Source organism: Triturus cristatus, chromosome 1_1, assembly GCF_964204655.1.
Source record: "Triturus cristatus chromosome 1_1, aTriCri1.1, whole genome shotgun sequence".
In the NCBI taxonomy this organism is placed as follows: Eukaryota; Metazoa; Chordata; class Amphibia; order Caudata; family Salamandridae; genus Triturus; species Triturus cristatus.
In genome coordinates, this window is record NC_140579.1 from 1,065,887,224 (window position 1) to 1,065,905,840 (window position 18,617).

At 43.0% G+C, this 18,617-nt stretch overlaps 1 protein-coding gene across 1 annotated transcript in view; it reads right to left on the bottom strand.

Moving 5' to 3' along the window:
- Nucleotides 1-3,380: 3,380 nt before the first annotated feature.
- LOC146871537 (protein FAM107B-like) overlaps nt 3,381-18,617 on the bottom strand; it is a 126,810-nt gene continuing 111,573 nt past the window's right edge. Inside the window, exon 6 of the mRNA XM_085599759.1 lies at nt 3,381-3,497. Within this exon, the coding sequence (XP_085455885.1) occupies nt 3,381-3,497 (117 nt within the window). The remainder of the gene's footprint in view (nt 3,498-18,617) is intronic.

An 18,617-nucleotide genomic window follows, 5' to 3' on the forward strand; every position in this document is an offset into this window, starting at 1 on the left:
AGTTAGATTTAAATGCAGGATACCATCAGCTGAAGCTGGACAAAGACAGCAGATACATAACGTTTTCGACGCACCTAGGCCTGCGAAGATATAGGCGGTTGAACTTTGGGATATCCTCAGCCGCTGAGATATTCCAGAATGCCGTAAAAGAAGTATTGACAGGTCTGCAAGGAGTCATAAATGTAAGTGACGATATCCTAATACACTCAGCGACGCTGGAAGAGCACCACCGCAGACTCAAAGCAACGCTAAAGTGGCTAGCCGAACATGGGGTGACACTGCATAAGGAAAAGTGTCAGTTCTTTCAGCGCTCTATTGAGTTCTTCGGGTATGTCTTTGGTCCGGAAAGAGTGAAAGTTGACCCGAAAAAGTCAGAAGCAATTCAACTAGCACCTACACCCAACACTACCTCAGAGGTTAGGAGCTTCATGGGTATGGCCACATACTGTGGTAGGTTCATCCCGAACTTAGCCACCATCGCTGAACCTCTACGCAGGCTAACAAAGAAAGACGCTGTGTGGCAGTGTACCAAAAGAGAGGAGGAGGCATTCCAAAAGGTTAAATCAGCCCTGTTAGCCAGTACGACAATGGCATACTTCGACGTCAACCGACAGACGGAACTGATAGTGGATGCCAGCCCCGTAGGGCTGGGGGTGGTGTTGACCCAAGAAACAGAACCGGGAACCTGGGCGCCACTAGCGTTCGCCAGCAAGGCGCTCACAGCAACTGAAGCCAGATATTCTCAAATAGAGCGAGAGGCCCTCGCCATGAAATGGGCATGCAACCATTTCCACTTATATGTCAGTGGGCACCCGTTCCGAGTGGTGACGGATCACCAACCACTTCTTCCGCTGTTCCGAGGGTCGGCGCCACATCCCCCACCAAGGATCGAACGATGGGCGATACAACTCCAACATTACCAGATGGAACTAGTATACCGTCCAGGTGCCAAAAATCCAGCTGACTTCCTGTCACGACACCCGGCACAACAGGAAGAAACAGATGCAAATCAGGAACGGAAAACCGAAGAATTTGTCAATATGATATCTCAATGGGCCTGCCCGCAGACAGTGTCAAAAGAAGAAGTAACATCACATATGGAATCAGACATGGTCCTCAAAAGAACAGTGGACGCGATAGCGAGAGGATCATGGGATGGTTTTCTCCACAACGTCCATGGGTGGAATGAAGCAGAAAGAACACGACTAGGAAAGATATGGAGAGTCCGGGACGAACTAAGCACGACAAAGTGTGGTATCCTCCTAAGAGGATTGTCATCCCTCAGAGCCTGCAAGACCGAGTCACTGTCCTAGCACATGAGGGTCATCAGGGCACCGGAAGAATGAAGTCCCGACTGCGGGAGAAACTATGGTTCCCCGGGCTGGAGGAAGTCGCCGAGAGGGTGGTCAAAAACTGCCGAGCATGTCAATTGACCGGGAATGCAGAAGCTCCAGCCCCAGTGATCACGGAAGACCCTGCCCCAACACCCTGGTCGTGGGTGAGCCTAGACTTCGGGAGCTTCCCCGATGGGAGGGTCACTGCAGTGTTAGTGGACAGCTACACAAAGTACCCTGTGTAGAGATTGTGCCATCCACGGCATTCAATCATCTAGCCCCGGCACTACTGAAAACATTTGCACTTTTTGGCCTACCACACGCCATCAAGACGGACAATGGACCTCCATTCCAGGGAGGTAAATTCAAAGAGTTCCTGTCCAGATTAGAAGTAAAACACCACCGCATAACTCCACAATGGCCACAAGCCAATGGCGAAGTGGAACGGTTTATGCGGACCATTAACAAAATCTTGCGCATTGCCGTAGCGGAACAAACCGATCCGGAGATAGAACTACAAAAGTTCCTGCGGGAGTACCGCAGCACACCACATTGCACAACTCAGAGAACCCCATGGTCGTTGATGCTAGCCGGACCTCGGCGTGACAGTTTTCCAGTGTCTGATAGCTGGGAGCCAGAGCCGTACAACGCATCAGCGACGCAGTGCCGAAGAACCACGACCAATGAAAAAGCAAGCCAACGGAGGCGGGCCAAAGTCCGTACCCTGAGGCCAGGGTGTAAGGTACTAATAAGGAACCGGAGAAGTGGAGGAAAATTCCGGACACCCTATGAAGACAGTCCATGGTCGGTGCGGGAGGTTCGACAGGAACGGCAGTAACGGTGGAGCGGAATGGAGAAGTGATAACCAGGAACATCTCGTGGTTCAAAGAAATTCCGGAAACAGAACGTCAACGTCGGGTGTCTGGACATGCACCAAGTCTAAATTTGACTCTGAGTGAATCGAGACCAACCCACACCGACGAACCACAACAGAACTTGCAACCAGCAAGAGAAGGAGAGGAGACTGGTGTGCCAGGGGTAAACATCGAAGCTGGAACTGTCAGTCCCACTAGAGGGATGAGCACAGTGCGACACAGGTACAACCTGCGTCCCAACCCGCGACCAAACAGCCAACTAACAGAGTTCGCATGGAGTGCACAATTTGGCCGTAAAAGAAAAGAACTGATTTGGAATGGGATGTAACAGTCTAGTTGTTACGGTAGTGAGCGACCCCGGAAACATACACACACTATGTATCACTCTCTGGCCAGGCGTGGCCAGAGAGAGTATAAATAAAAGGGCGGAGGTCGCTCGGGACCTTCCGGCCCAGACCAGTATACCTGCCTCATGTGTGGTTATTTCCCCGTCACGCTCACCACGTGGCCAGTAGTTGTAGGCCCCATCTGGCAGCAGCGTCCCCACACCGGCGGACTCCACACTTGGGACGGAACACACTTCGCCACTTTCAGCTTTGGAACAAGAACAGTGCGGTTTCATTTTTTATTTAACTTCGTTCCCATAAATCTCAGTTTGCTGCACGCAGAGAGAGGTGATACAACAAAGCATCTCCCTGCAAGCACACACGCACATTCTTGAAACCGAGAGCCACATTGTCCTGCTTGACAATATCGAGGCCCGCCTGGGTCGTTCTTGGCTCAGAGTTCACAACATCATGAAGTCATCTTCCTGCATCTGCCTAACAGGCAGTTCTGCATCGATGACCACTCTAATCCAGTGCATTAGTAAACTGTTTCACGTAGAACTCTCCGTCCATAGTGCAACTTTAGCTCTCTCAAGTCTGCTGGATTGCTGACAGCCCCTCGAATTTTAAAGTATTTGAGGTACTTTGGAGCTCCACTTGCATGCATACATAGGACGTTTAATTCATGACAAAGGAATAGTAGTTTTATCTTCCCAGAACGCCGGAGACAGACGTCAGAATGCACGATTTTCCCCTGCCAGTCCACTAAGGCACGTGCTTTGCCTCCTCTTCCTGTAAGATCTCACCGATGATCCTTGAACGCTCGCGATGCTTCTGCCCAGGCCTCAGGTCTGGTGATGCTCTCTGTCGCCGGGAAGCTGGACTTTCTTCAGGCCTTCTTTGACTTGGATGAACTCTGGCACCATGGCAGGGGTCCCCTGATAAGCCAGCTGCTGCTCCCGCTCATAATGAGAAAAAAGAAATATGAAATTCATGTTACTGCCCAATAGACATAACGCGAAAACTCAAGAAAAGCAAAAAAGATCTCACGGTCCACTGGCCAAAAATGCTGTCATTTGAGTAAGTTGGATTAAAACATTAACATTTCAGGAGGTAAATCATTTCGAGGTTTCAGAGTCTATACAAGACGTAGGACAAATTAGCTCGGGCTAATATGATCTTTAAAAGAAAGAGGCTCAGACCTAACTAGAGCATATGATATAAGTCTTATTAGGATGTGTATTTACAGCTCCTAAATGTAACTATGCGAATGAAAAATGTCCTTGAATGCTTCCTATCATTGACACTGTAGCCTATGGCCAATTCGTTAATAAGAATCCAAAAGTATCAGATTTGTACAAAAATTCAAAGAAAAAGAAGGATGAATTCATTCAATTGTCAATTCTCAATTTATTGCCATTTTGTGGAATGGGTCAGACTTATTGGTATTTGGTAATATTCAGATTAAATTTGCAGCAGCAGTGCTCCTTCATCAGGCATTTGTCAAGGGGCGCTTTCAAAATGGTCTTTAGCAAAGATATTCTACAAACTTTAAAATAAACATAATTGTAGGTTTAGATAACCATACCTTGTAGTATCTAAATTCACAAACACAATTTTAAATGGCAGATTGCTTTGGATTTACGCGGAATGATCACTATTTTCAAAATGCAGTCACAGGGTAGGGAACATTTATAATATGTAGACGCGGATCTCTAAATAGCACTTTATATTGACAAAAGTGTATTTAGAATACCCTATCTTCGTTATTTACGTTCTCTATTACCTTCATGTCCAGCAGGATATTGCTTACTGGCCCCCTGTCACAGCCATGGTCTTCCACTCCTGATCTTTCCAACAAACCGTACCAGGGGCTATTTATAGGATCACTTGTGCTCATGTGGCCATCCAATCTTTCCTGTTAAAAATGTGGGTAATTCTATAGAGCCTGAGCAGCATGCATCTTGAAACAGTCACACATTCTTCTTTTTAAATGTCTGACTGTAATCGTGTTGTCCGTTCATCCTACTTCGCATACAATATATATACTTACCTTTATGAAACAATTGCACACATTTTACACATGTTGCCTGGACATTCACCTCAGCGCTCACTGTAGTAGGCTTCAGTGCAAGCACTTCGCAGTATCTCACAAATTACATTTCACATCTCTAAATACCCCATGAGCTAATAAACTCTTTATGTCAAAGGAAATGTTAGTCGAATGAAAAGGTGAATGAATATATGAACTAAACATGCTATCTGTGAATTTGTTTATGTAGATAGTCATATGGGTTAAGTCAATGATGTTTTTTCTAAAATATCATGCGTTTTTAAAGAACTAGCTATGAATGAAGTGGATCACATAACCTAGAAGAAGACTGATAGAATGACATTAAATGGCCAGGCACCATGTGTGCAAATGTGTCCAACTGCTTCATAAACTTGGTTACAATACATTGTTTGTAATGTATGATGAATGAATTACTACAGTTAGACTAAAAAGCGTGTCACTCTTTTCTAAGGTGGATGTTGCTCAAGTGCTGGAAAAGTAACAGCGTTTCAAACAGGACATGGAAATGTTTGCACCAGGGGATGGCATGAACTAAACTGTACTGTGCCGTCGGTGGCCCTGCAAGAGTGACATGGACCCACCATTACTTAAATCACTTGCGACTACCAACACAAAGCATCACAGCGCGAGTAACACATGAATGGAGGAGACCGAGAGAGAATGCACCTCTTGTACTGATTGGTCAACACTGGTCGTGCTGATACGCGTCCGCAGTATGTTCTCTTCCCGTGTGCTCGACGTGATGTATTGGGTGCAGGATCACTTCTGTGGAAAAGCAGCAGGTTATTTAGCAAATATTACTTTCCTAGCAATCAGTTAAGAGTTGAAAAGCGAAGCTTGGGATTCTGTGTCTGGTAATATACCTGCTGATGAGGCGTGTCCTGCCTTCTCTGTAAAGGTTAGCACAGGTCTGTAAAGCTCCTACTGAAATAATATTTGCAACATATTTTACATGCACTAGTACACGCTCACTGTGGAAGGTTATGTAATCCTTTTTGCCTTTACGCCCTACGTCATGCATTGAGACCACAACTGAAAGTAATAGGGTACTGAAGCTCTTGTTGCTGGGAACCTTAACCTCAGTAGTGTACACATTTCAACAAAACATAACCAGGATGAAAGCCTATATATTAAGAATAAAAGGTAAATTAGAAGAAGCCTATGGTGCCTAGACAACCAACTAGCAATGTACACCGAATAAAGTGAGTTTTGTATGCAGGATCACAAGGTAAAGATTATAGCACGCTGACACTAGGGAAAAAGCCTAAATGTGGCACACTAGATGCATCTCCATGTTCAGGTGTAAAACTGTGAAATCATTGCATAGCTTACAATCTGGACCATTTACTAACTAATTAATCATACTCGGATCCTGATCTTCCAGCCGGTGCTGAAGAAAGAATTGTGGTGCAGGTACTGGAACTCTGGAGCTGATGAATCCTAGTGTCTCAACACGAGAGCACGATGTAGTGGTAGAGAAATGTGGGACAAGCACTGGGATCGGCTGGTCTGGAGCCCGACGAGCTAGAGCCTGAAGAGATGCCGCTACTGTTCAGGATTCTCAAAGGCGCGCTGAGAGGTCCCAGACCAGTTGTGGTTTTAATAATGAGTTGCACACAAGAGCTGGAGCCACATACAGTGCATCAGCCAGAGGTAGTCTCACAAGCAAGCAGCGACTTCGAGGCCAGGAGTGCCTTTCAAACTGAGCTACACCAGGCCTCTACATGGGCATAGGCATGACAGCCTGGTACTGTCAGGTCAGGAAGATCGAAAAAAGTACAAGGGACCACACAGCTAGATACCAGTAAGACTGGAAGACCGCATGTAAAGGAGAATGCAGTGATAGTGAAACAGCCCTTTTTCTCACTGACTTTCAAAGTGCTTGACAATGTAAAGACTGAATTTAGATTATTCAAAACTCACTTTTGTTAAAATTAAAGACTATATTTAGAGATATGTTACTATATCTTTTTAGATTTAGGGTCTCTACTCCATGACTGCATTTAAAAAAGTGCTACAGTCTATAGAATTCCAAGGCAAAGCACCATATGATTTTATGTTTATGTGTATTTGGATACAATAAGGTATGGCCCTCTCACACTATTTATTCTAAAGGATGTTTGACAATGAATAACAAATAATTTTATATGTATTGCTTTACATTTCCCTCAGTAAGGAGCATGGGAGCTTCGAAATGAATTGGAATATTGCCTGATGCTATGAAATTTGAAACATGACAAAAATATTTAGATACATTGAGAATGATCTATTGACGGAATTCAACTGTTATGTTTATTTGTATGTTTTGCAAACAATATGCTTTTGGATTAGTCATTTAATTTGATTTAAAGGTATATAACCAAAAACAGGGCCTGACCATGGTGGTGATGCTAATCATTATCGTAGCTGCTGTTGGTGGGAAGCAAAGGAGAAAGGCATGGATGTTTCAGACAAGGCTTTGCAACATTATAAATAACGAGTTACAGTCAGGTGTGCTCTCAGGATGTGATTTTTTCACAGCTCCTAAATGAGCGTAAGCCATGAGTGACCCTTTCAGGCAATCCTGGCTTTCTAGCCAACACCACCTTGCATTCCGGTATTCATAGTTTTCCCCTTTCTGTGGAACCTACAGGACTACCAGTCTTGCATTGAAGGTACTGTTGGGTAAGTTCCACGATTCCGTGAAGGTGACCTGGACCACGTGGCAGCTGTGGGTGCTATGCCGCTGATAGACACCTACGCTATGAGATAGTGTTACGGATGCTTCCTATGGGCTTTAGCAACATCACCATCTTTTTTTGCATACGGTCGCAGCCCTTGGGTGGTGCCATCATCGAGAATGAATGGAAGGAAGATCTACAGAAGGAACGAAGAAGATGTACTGTTTGCTAACGAAGATGACCAAAGGACACAAAAAGAGCATGATGCTAATTTACTTAGATCCTGAAACAGAGTGACATGGATAATTGTTTTTGACGTAACTGGTGGAGTGCCAGGTAAGTCCTATTGTATGTAATCTAGGGTTCTTTTCCAACTAAAATTATTTTAGAAAAAAGTTGCTTTAATGTTTTCGTCGCCCAGCGTTGCGGTAGCTTCTCCGTGAGAATCTTGCTCATGCACTTCACATTCCCTTTAGCTGCATCGATCAATCATCTTTCCAAATTGTTACATTCATTTAATTAATTTTATTGAAATATGGTGAACGACTTAAAGTATATCAGATTGGTTACCAGTCCCCTCTCTCCCTTTTTACTTCCGATAAATCGGTTTTCAAATTGCCTCATTCTTCTCGCTTGTCATATGAATTCCTCACCTCTTTCAGTCTATTGTTCTCCGCTTTCTCTAGTTCCTCCTGCTTCTCTACTCATCAGCTTCTCTACCTAGCCACAAGCACCTTCTCAGCTCTGCGTTCTGAAGCCTGGGCCCGCGGCCTTTAGCCATGCTGACAATGCAATTAGTTCAATTAGGGCTTATCTTTAGGCACTGGTGAGCTGGGCCTAAGCCCACGGCAGCTAGTTTCAGAGCGGCACATTGAGCTTAACAACAAAACTGCTTGTAATGACTCAGTTACTTACCGGTAATCTTCATTACTCTGAGTCATAGTCTTTCCTCATCACAATCATCAATCTCTCACTCCTTCCCTTGAGAGGACGGGAGGAAAAATTGCTTTGTTAAACTTATTTAACTTGCTATTTCAGGATGCTTTCCGGGCTTCACCCACCTTTATGTGTCACATGACAGGAACTTCCTGGAAGGAATATTGGGTGGAGAAAAGCTTTATTATTGCTTTTTGGGTGGTTTCTGTCCACTGAACACGAGGAAGACGGAGGAGGTAGGTAATCATTTATATGATTTCAGGTAGCTAGCGCCTGTTATTTATCTTGAGGTACTGCATAAATTACCTTATTACCTTCGTGGGCCCCTTCCATAATACTCCCCCGTCTACTCACACTTGACCTATCCCTTGGCCTCTCACTTCCAACTTAGCACCTGAGGAGGCGAATCAGAGGAGGGGACCAAACCGGTAAACACATCCCCTAAAGACAGTGACAGACTTTCCATAGCATGCTACATTGCCCCTTAGCCGAACAGCTGTTCTTCTAACACAAACTCATGCTTGAATGACATCTGCAAGTGAGCAGAACAACTGCAGAGATCATGAAACGAAATAGCATCCTATGCTTGTGGAAGCAGGATGCTAGTACTTGAACAAAACGCGGTATTTACTTATTTATTTATTTATTTATGTATTATATTTTTTAAATCTGTAGCAAATCCACAGAAACCCTATTTCTATTGTACCAACATACAAAATTTCATCAAATATCCACATGGCAATCATAATTATATCACAATTTAAAAAAGTGTAAATTTGCCTTAAGATAATAATTTCAATAATACCATATATTTCTTCATTTATGGATTTAAAAATGACATAAAAGAAATTATTCAGCCATTAACAAACATTTTCTGATGGACGGTTCATCATAAGCATGAACGCTTCATCATAGGTTTCACATGCCTGCTTTGCCACTATTGAATTGATGCATTGATATTTTATTGTGTTCGTTCCAAAGTCCTAGTGGAAAAAAAACACTATATGCATGCATCTTGCACCAACGCGTTACAAAACTGACAACGGGTGACTATGTGTGACTCCATTTGTTATCCAAGTCTTAACTCCGAAAGGAAGCGACCAAAATTTGAATTTCAGGACAATTCTATGTACTCACGGATATAATTGTAATTGAATTTATATTGCGCTTACTACCCCTGAAGAAGCGTCGGACTGCTTTTCGGGAAGTAGCATGGCACTCCAGAAGCTAAAAAGGATTAGTGGTCGATTAGTATAGGGAAATATGAGTTAATTTGAGTGGTGGACATGTGAGTCTGTTAGTTTAATTGAAAAGGCTAAAGATGGGCTAGAAGAGGGAAGAGTCCAGAAAGTGCTTATTGGGAGATCATAGTAGTAAGATGAGGAGTGGGTGGCTAAAATGAGAGATTAAGGAGGGAAAAGTCTCTAGAAATAGATTAGGGAGTTCATAGTTGTAAAATGAGTTTTGGGACGATTCAAAGGAGAGGAATACATGAGGAAATAATTTAGAATTGGTTATTTGGAAGACCATAGTAGTAAAATGAGGTTTGGAGTTATCGAAGGAGGGATAGAGGAGGGAAGAGGCTAATAAAGGTTATTTTGGAGATCATAGTCATAGACTGAGGTTTGCGATGAGTCAGAGAGTGGAGGTAGAGGATATTTGAGAGTGGTATAGGGTGAAACATAGGGTAATGCATTGGTGAGAGTCAATGTTTTCTTTTTATTTACAGTTGGAGTTAAGTAATAAATATATAGATACGCAAGTACTTATAAGTTATACATGTATAAGGAAGAAAATATATCAAGATTTAATTTGTATTTAATAAACTCAGAAATTCAAGTGCTGCAGTACTTTAAGATAGTGTATTTGTGTATTTTCTTTTAACTTTTTTCAATAGCGAAGCAATTGTAGATAAAATAGGTATGATAATATTTACATATTTTGATAGATAAATAAAATGGAGAACCATAATCATATAATCAAATAACTTATATGAAAACTATGGTGTGACCTATAGGTAGGCTTGCTTTTAATTAAAACTACATTATTCCACATTTAGGGAATATACAATTAATTTGTAGTCTTGTAATCTACCCACAATGACCTAAATCATTTTTATTTTTATTTCATCAATTTCTTTCAGATAAAAGCCAAGTATTTGATTGAATTGTGAGAAAATATCTTGGCTCACCAAAGATTTAATTTCTCGGCAGAATGCAGAAATGATTTTGTAAAAGTGCAAGTCTTATTTGAATAATGTGTACCATTGTGCCAGATTTTTGTTTTAAGACAGTTTTCCAGGCTGGAGTATAGCTGATAGGCATAATGTAAAATCTGTCAGATTTGCTTGTTAAAGGCTGTTCTAGGTGAATTATTTTAGTCGAGCTAGATTACCCCATACATAGATAATTTAGATTCATCATGACCATACCTTTTCAGGTCACTGATTGAATGAGATTCTGTTGCATATAAAGCTAAAGAGGGAATTTTGGCAACATAAACCTGGAGTAGGGAAGACATGTTAATACTACCAACTGATCTAGAGAGCTTCTGCAGGCCAAACTCTATTGCTGCTGCTTTAGAAATGTGGCCCTTCACACGAGTCACCCAGGTTTCTTTTAGATATATTCATCCCTAAATAGTTTTAAGATTTGACAATTTCCAATTTCGAGCCCTAACAATACAAATAATTTCAGACATTAAAATCTGAAGCCCCCACTGTCTTTCACTCCTTTACAGTTAAACTATGATATTTTGGAAAGAAGCGAATGCATCGAACTGTCTTTGTAGTCCGATAGGGATAAGGGACATTGAAATTAAATTGTTGGCGTGCACTAATATTGAAATTACGTTAGTACCTAACTTCAGAGGCTGTACATTCAACTCACTCTTTTTTTTGTGATGTTTGCTAAATACAAAGTAAAATAATGGGGAAGACAAAATGCATCCCTGTTTCCGACTCAGATTCTTTTAAAACTTTTAACCATTTACAGAATACGAATTAACCAGCGGACAAAGTAAAAAGCTAGGAATACCCTAGTTTGTGTATTTTTGCCATAGCGTTGATCGATCAACTTTATCGGAGGCATTACTAAAATCAACAAATGCCGCATACACTTTTGACTTTCTTATTTTCGCACATTTTTCCTGCATCACCATTAGGCTTAGGATACTATCCACAATGGAGCATCCCTCCCGGAAACCACATTGTTCAATTGGAAGAAGATCATTCAAATATGCCCAGGTGGACAATTTTGATAAAATACATTTTGTGTAGATTTTCCTCATTACATTCAAAACTGATATTAGGTGGTAACTTTTTAGGGTCATTACAATCTCCTTTATTTATATAATGAAATAATGTTACTACCCTTCTAGGAGTTTAGAATTAAGATGGTATTTATAAAAAAAAGTCGACTGTTTGAGAGTTTGCCCAAGAATCAGGGCAGGATTTTAAAATATCGACAAAGATTTTGTCAGCAGCTATTGCCCTTGAGTTTTACAGCTCCATAATTACTTTATAAATGTCTTCTGTCAATATAGCTACTCATACTCTATTGTTAGCCAATAGGTTCATGACTTTTAAGGGTAGGGAACATACACTGATTACAGTATACAACTTCTCTATATAAGCTCTTGCAAAGGCCTTTCATGTTATGGGTTTAGCTTCTTTGTGTGATCTTTGCCTAGGCATTTTGCTATAATACATCAGAACATATTGGTGTTCTTCATTGTAAGGAAGATTTTGATGGTCTACCATAATTTTGTGATTTTGTTTTTTTTCTGCTGCTTTTTATGGCTTCGGAAAGAAAAGTTTCATTTTTGGGCACTTTTTAGATGGAATCCGTAATTGGGGGTGGTCTTTAGACTTGCAAATAAGTTTAGAATGGAGCAGATAAGACTTTCAAATGTGGTTACTGTTATACTTCCTTGGACTTGGGCAAAATACTGTAGGTTAAGGGCGAGAGAAGAGCCAAGCTGGGTAGGGAGTAGTTGTAGTAGGAAGAACACTGGAGCGGGTGTTGGGGGGAAGTAGCTACCAGACCTAGGGTCTTATTACAAGTTTGTCACACAGGGGTACTCTGCATTAACATGGCGAGTACCATGCCTGCCAAACTCCCAGTTCTATTTAAAGTTAGGCAAATCATCATGTTTGCACTGGCAGAGTCTCCACTGGCTCTGCCTCTTCTGGCTTCATTAGTTGAAACCATAGACCAACGGCTCCAAGAACACCAGGCTATCAAAGTAACAAAGATCTTCCACCCTATTTAGGGCAGATGTTCTGATGTACTTTTTCCTGTTTGGAAAGCCTCGCAGTCTAAACAAAAAAACAAAGAAGCAGTAGCAATTTTCCTGCTTTTGGAGTTTGCATTTACAGAACAAAAAAAAGTTGCTGTGTGGCAGCACTGAATATTTCACTTGCACAGCAAAGCTCCAGGCCACCATGGTAGTGGCTCTTCTGAAGGCACAGAGATCTTGGCTAGGAAAGCAGAGATCTCTCAATATGTTTTGTTGAAGTTTGTCAAGACACCAGAGTACGCCCCTAGTTGCCTTGCTGGAACAGAATTCAGCCTGCCATGGTTAAGAAGGCACTTAGAGCTTTACATATAAAATCTATTTCTTGCAAGGTAAACAGTTTGAAACAGCTGTGCTAATATTTTTAAAAAATAGCAATCTACCAAATTCACACAGTAGAAGAATAAGTCTCCTTTGCAGTGGCATAGCTTGCCATCTGTTGAAAAGCATATGTTTCTTCAATCTGAAATATCATGCACTGCTAACAATGAAAGTGAAATGTGTGGAAGGAAAGCTAAGGAGGACAAGAGGATACTTCATTATTTACAGCCGATACTGCAAAGGTCTTTTGATTCAAGAATTAATTTTGGACTTTTATATAGAGATGAGGACATTGGGTGATGAAAGGTAGGCCTGATCAGGACTACTCCGGTAAGGCAGTATCCTGCCAACTGTTCTGTGAACCACCACGTTGTATGCAGCTTTTCAGGATGGCTTGGCTTTTAAGCAGGACCTGATAAGTGCTCAACTAACTGGAGACACCTCCCAAAACGATGTGTAGGTTCTGCTTATGTTTTTCTCAGCACTACTGGACCTCCTGTGATTATACTGTTTTGGTATAAACACATACAGTGCCTTGGTGCACTCTGGCAATGTTTACACAATACTTTGTTTCTCAAGGGGGCAACATGTTTAGGCCTGTTAGGGTATGCAATGGCCTAGGGTCAGAAGCTATGCCTGTAATGTCCTTCCTTCTTCCGCTCACCCCTTCGTTATTCACAGAGACCCATTTCCCTTCAAATGAACACCTGCATACTGACACCTACACTACAAGGATACAAGTTCCTGCTGTTCATATTCCTCAACTAACCCTATGGGTTTACCACCCTAACATGAACCATATTCCTCTATGCTACTACACATTTACTTCTGAATGGACCCCACAGCTCATATTATCTAATCTTTATTTCGATGGACTACTCCACCACTCCTTGCTGCACCCATCACAGCACATATGCCAACAGCTTCAACGTTTCTTCCCTGAGGTCTGCCGATTAACTCCGGGGATGCACACCTGGGTTAGTTATGTACCCTGTGTTGCATTGTGTTGCTCCTGAGAGAACCCCACCTAGCATATATGCTCAAGGTTTAACTCATTTATTCTGGGTTTTCCCACCCTCTTCTGTCCTGAGTGTACCTTATACATTTACTACTCTAAAGGGTTAGCTGAGTTTCTGTGGATTGTCAACTATCACTCTTGAGTCGGCCAGTAGTACCACACGGTTACTTGTGCTCCCTACTAGTTCCCCCACAGTGCTCCTTAGAAGACCACGCCTGGGATGTATCCTGAGGGTTTACACCTTTTCTGCATATAATTCCTGGGTTTCCCAACATATCAACCCATCTACTGGTTATCTCTGTTTCTATGGATTGACCCCATGGCTCTTGTTTTTTTATTTTATTTACTTTTCCAGTTTTATATAGCGTCAACAAGACAACTGGATTTCAGAGCATTTTACATAAGAAAAATGGAATACTGCATAGAAGCTGTTTACATGAGAACAGTTTCACTGCATACACGACTGAGGTTGAAGTTTTCCCTGAAGGCTGCCCGTATCTTTTCTTGTTGGACAGCACCTGATCTATATCTTAAGGGTTTAAATCATTCCTCCCGGTCCTGGTATCTGAGCACCTGTTGCTCTAGGATAAGCAGAAAAATTCACAAAAAATGAAAGGCTCAAAATCATGTCAACATCCAGACAGAACCATCACCAAAATTCCCGTCTGTCATACCTAGCAACAGGTTCTACTGCAAACAAATTTAAACCACACTCCATCTCATCTGCTATACATTGAAATTTATTATCCCACTCATCCCCTCTCCCAGATAATATCCTCTCTTCTTCTGTCCTGTCATACCTATCAGCTCCTTCCCACCAATATTTCCTCCCTATCTTCATGCAGCATGTTCCACTCATGGCTACCCCTCCCTACACTGTGCAACTTTCCCACCACTTAGTTCCTTCTGTCCCTCTCTCACCATTGTACTCAATCATCTCCATCATCTTTTCTTCTTCTTGCTCCATCCTCTAACTACAAGGCCACACTGCGACCGGCTCGCCATTTCTTTACACCTTGCATGTTTCTCACCCATTGTTTCCATCCTTGCCTGTAAACCTACCCTTCCCTCTTCTAACAATCACCTTATGCTGCCTCTTACTTATGCAACTACTCCTGGTTTCTATGTGTACTATGCCTAAAGCTCCCTATTGCTCTGTTCTTTCTCTTCTGCACTAATCAAACATTTACACAACTACCCCAATCGTCTACTACCTGCCTGCACTCCCATCCCTCAGTCCTCCACTCCTCTCTCTTTTAGCTCCCATGCATCATTACCCCAAAATAAAAACCTACTAACACAGCACCCAGCTCTTAAATTTAGCCGGCCCGCTTAGATACTCCTGAGTGCAAGATTAATGAACGACAAGCATCTGAACACCAACAAACCATATTACATAGTCTCAGCCTGACATGCTGCAGAAACGTGGATAAGTCTGAATGTAGTTCCTATTCTATACAAAGCTACAAGCCAGTCTATAAGATATTTTTCAAAAATTATCCAGCCGAGAAGATTGGAGGCAGCTTAGACATAGTTTGTAAAACCTAATTTACGACTAAATATATGTAAGATTGCACTGTCACAGAATACACATCTCTACCTGTCCAGTGAATTCTCTCTCCAATCCTATCACCGTTATTTTTTCTACTCTACACACCTCTCTCACACAGCCCTGGATTTGCTTCCGGGTGTTTGTTCCAAGATTGACTTAAAAACTCCAATCTCACAATACTTGGAGTTTGAAATTGAAATGTTATCAGCTCTTTTGGTTTCAAAATAATTCTTTGTGTGCAAGAATATATGCAGATAAAAACAATTAAACCCTCTAAAACAAGACGATGAATGGTGCATTAAAGTGTATCTTCACAATTTAAGTATTGGCAAAACCAAAGGCTCTGGTGTTGGCTACCAACCTTTTTGCTTTGTCACTGCTTGATTTATTTTTCATGGCGGGAGACCGCTGATACTGTTTTCTGCAGCCAGGAGGGGGCCAGGACAGCAAGGCCCAGAGCACACTGCGGCCAGCACGTCAACGCTGCCAACACTGCCTGCACTTTGGCACCGGCAGGCACTTAAAGCCGCCGCAGCGCAGGAGACCGCCGATACTGTTTTTTTACCGCCAGTGGGGGGGCTGGGACAGTAAGCCCCAGAGCACATTGCGGTCAGCATTCCAATGCCTGCACTTTCCTGCTGGGAGTCGCTTAAAGCCGCTGCAGGTCCCCCGCAGCGCAGGGCGGGCTGGCGCGCCCGGGAAATGCCATCCCTCTGAGATTGCCCCCAGAATAAGTTGGGCCTGACGCCTAGACATCGCATGGACTGAGGTTAGTTCTCAAACCCCCTGTAGAGCATATACTGTGCCGTTGAGCCCCCCTCACCTTTCTAAATTGTCTGGTCCATTTTAAGTTTTGTCCAAACCTCTGGCCCTTGCTGGTATGTGTAAAGTGCTAGAGCATTAAATACAAGAGGAAACCCAACATATTCCAACGTGCTGCTAACAAGCAGAATAATGGAGAAGCAAACCTGGCTGACAAAAAGCAAATGGCACTCCCGCAAACCTCTTCCTCATTGCAACTAACTTCTATTGACAGGATGCTCCAGAGGGCGATAGGAGTGGTGGACACTGAAATGAACTGACTGAAAGACGGCTATTGTTAACCCTGAACTTAGATTTTCCTTTGACAGACCTTGATGCCTCACGTACTTCAGCAACCTTGGCCAGTAACTCCACCAAGGTTCAGTCAAAGGGCTGTGTGACTACAGGTGAACCATTTAATGCTGATCTGCATCTGGGCGTTGCTTCACCACGGCCCATGAAAAACGGGAAATCCAAGCCAGCTGTGGGATTGGGGACAAAATGGAAGAAGGGTGTAGAGGAAACAACGGACACCAGTGACACTGGGGCGAGTGGAACAGCTAGTTGCCCAGCAATAGACAAGGAGCACCCAGCATGGGTATCAAACTTGGTGGTGGATTTACAAGCACAAGTTAGGGACATTGTGAAGGATGAGCTCAAATTTCTGATAGCACGGGTGGACAAGTTGGCATCACTGTTTGAGGCTTGGGAAGGAAATCAAGGAGTAACAACTAGGGGGAATGAGAATGTCAATTGCCAGGAAGCATAAGCTGTACCCTGTATTATCAGGGTTGATTCGCCACTCGTAAAAAAATCAACCCCTACTATTGCCCCAAATCAGGCTAACCAGTGCTCCACAAATGCAAGTAGAGCTAAACCAATTATTCCGCTAGCACATGACAACCGGCAGCGTCAGGGGCACAGCCAACGGGAGGGGGAGTGATCCGCTCGATGTACAGAAGTCAGTAAAGAAAGGCCAGTCCTGCCATGCATTAATCTTCCACCCGCCTCAACCCCATATGTTATTGCCCTAACAGGTGTACCAGAGCTTGTGAGGGGGCAAAGGGAATTACATCAGGAATTAAAATCAAATGCATGTTTTGGCTAAACAGAGGAAATTTTCATATAAAGATGCAGGTGAGATCCTCCTGACACGCAGAGTTGGCTGGGTGGGCTGGAGACCGAAAGATGTACAGGGGATTGTATTGTGATCAATTTCAGAAATCCATTGGTTGCCCGAGCCCTCTTAGGCAGGAATGATCATAGACAGGAGGGGGGCATAAGGTCTCTTCCGCTGGGCTATTCTTATTCTCTGTGGAGAGTCCCACAAACTAGAAGGCAGAATGGATGGGAGGGGGGATGTAGAATCAGAACTATCAATCTGTCAATTTGGACCAGGAACAGCCCAGACAGCTACTCTTTAACATACCAATTGCAAATAGATATGGGGCACTCGAGGCAGTTGACTGACTCGCACCTGAAGGGCATCAGTTAGAGAAATTTCAGTGCCAGAGGAAGCCCCAGGGGAGAGTTTCTCAACAGGGGAGGTTCCACAACAGAGCACGTCACCTAGGTGGGGTGGGACCTAAGGGAAGGTGCACGTAGATAAAATGGAAGGAGTTGACAGGGTTCATAGGGTTTTAACAAGCAGACCTCCGCCAAACCTACCCAACAAGATTTTGCAGCCTCCCGACTTAATCATAGTGGAGGCCTTTCATTCATTACACCCCACATATGAGACATTCTCAAATGACATCCTATGCATTTTTTGAACTTTTCCATCAAGGATTAAAATTGCCTTAGTCAATGTCTACTCCAGACCGGTTAGCTGCAGCCAGGAGTCACGGACTCTTGATGAGCTAACAGCCTTCTTGTCTACCATCCCGACAACTTTCTGGTGATTCTTGGCGGTGACTTTAACTGCCAGTTTGAGCCCTTGGATGGCTTGAACGGAGGCAATCCCAGTGAAGAAGACCTTCACTGGGTCATCCCAGAGACTAACATTCCTTCAGCATGGGCCTGGACCCCACTGGTGCTTCAGATGAATTCCGATACACTAAAACATTCCCTTAGGGCATGTAATGGCCGAACAAAATCAGATGCACCAGGCAACTAAACTTTCAACAGAACTGGGCATGCTTCCATTCTAGATTATATCTTGATAAATACAAAATCCTGGCACAGGGTCATGGATTTTAAGATTGTACCTCGCCATGATAGCGACCACAATGCCCTGATCCTAGAGATGGTTTGCCATGCCCTGATAGTGCAACTGGACCGGAATCCCCCGCTGATGATAGATTAACCTTTACTAACTGTAGGAAGAGAGTTTGATGGGTGGACATATGCCAATCCCAGGAAAAGCTGTCCTCCTTATATCAAACTATCATTCCGATCCTCACGATTGCGAAGCAATCAGTTTTG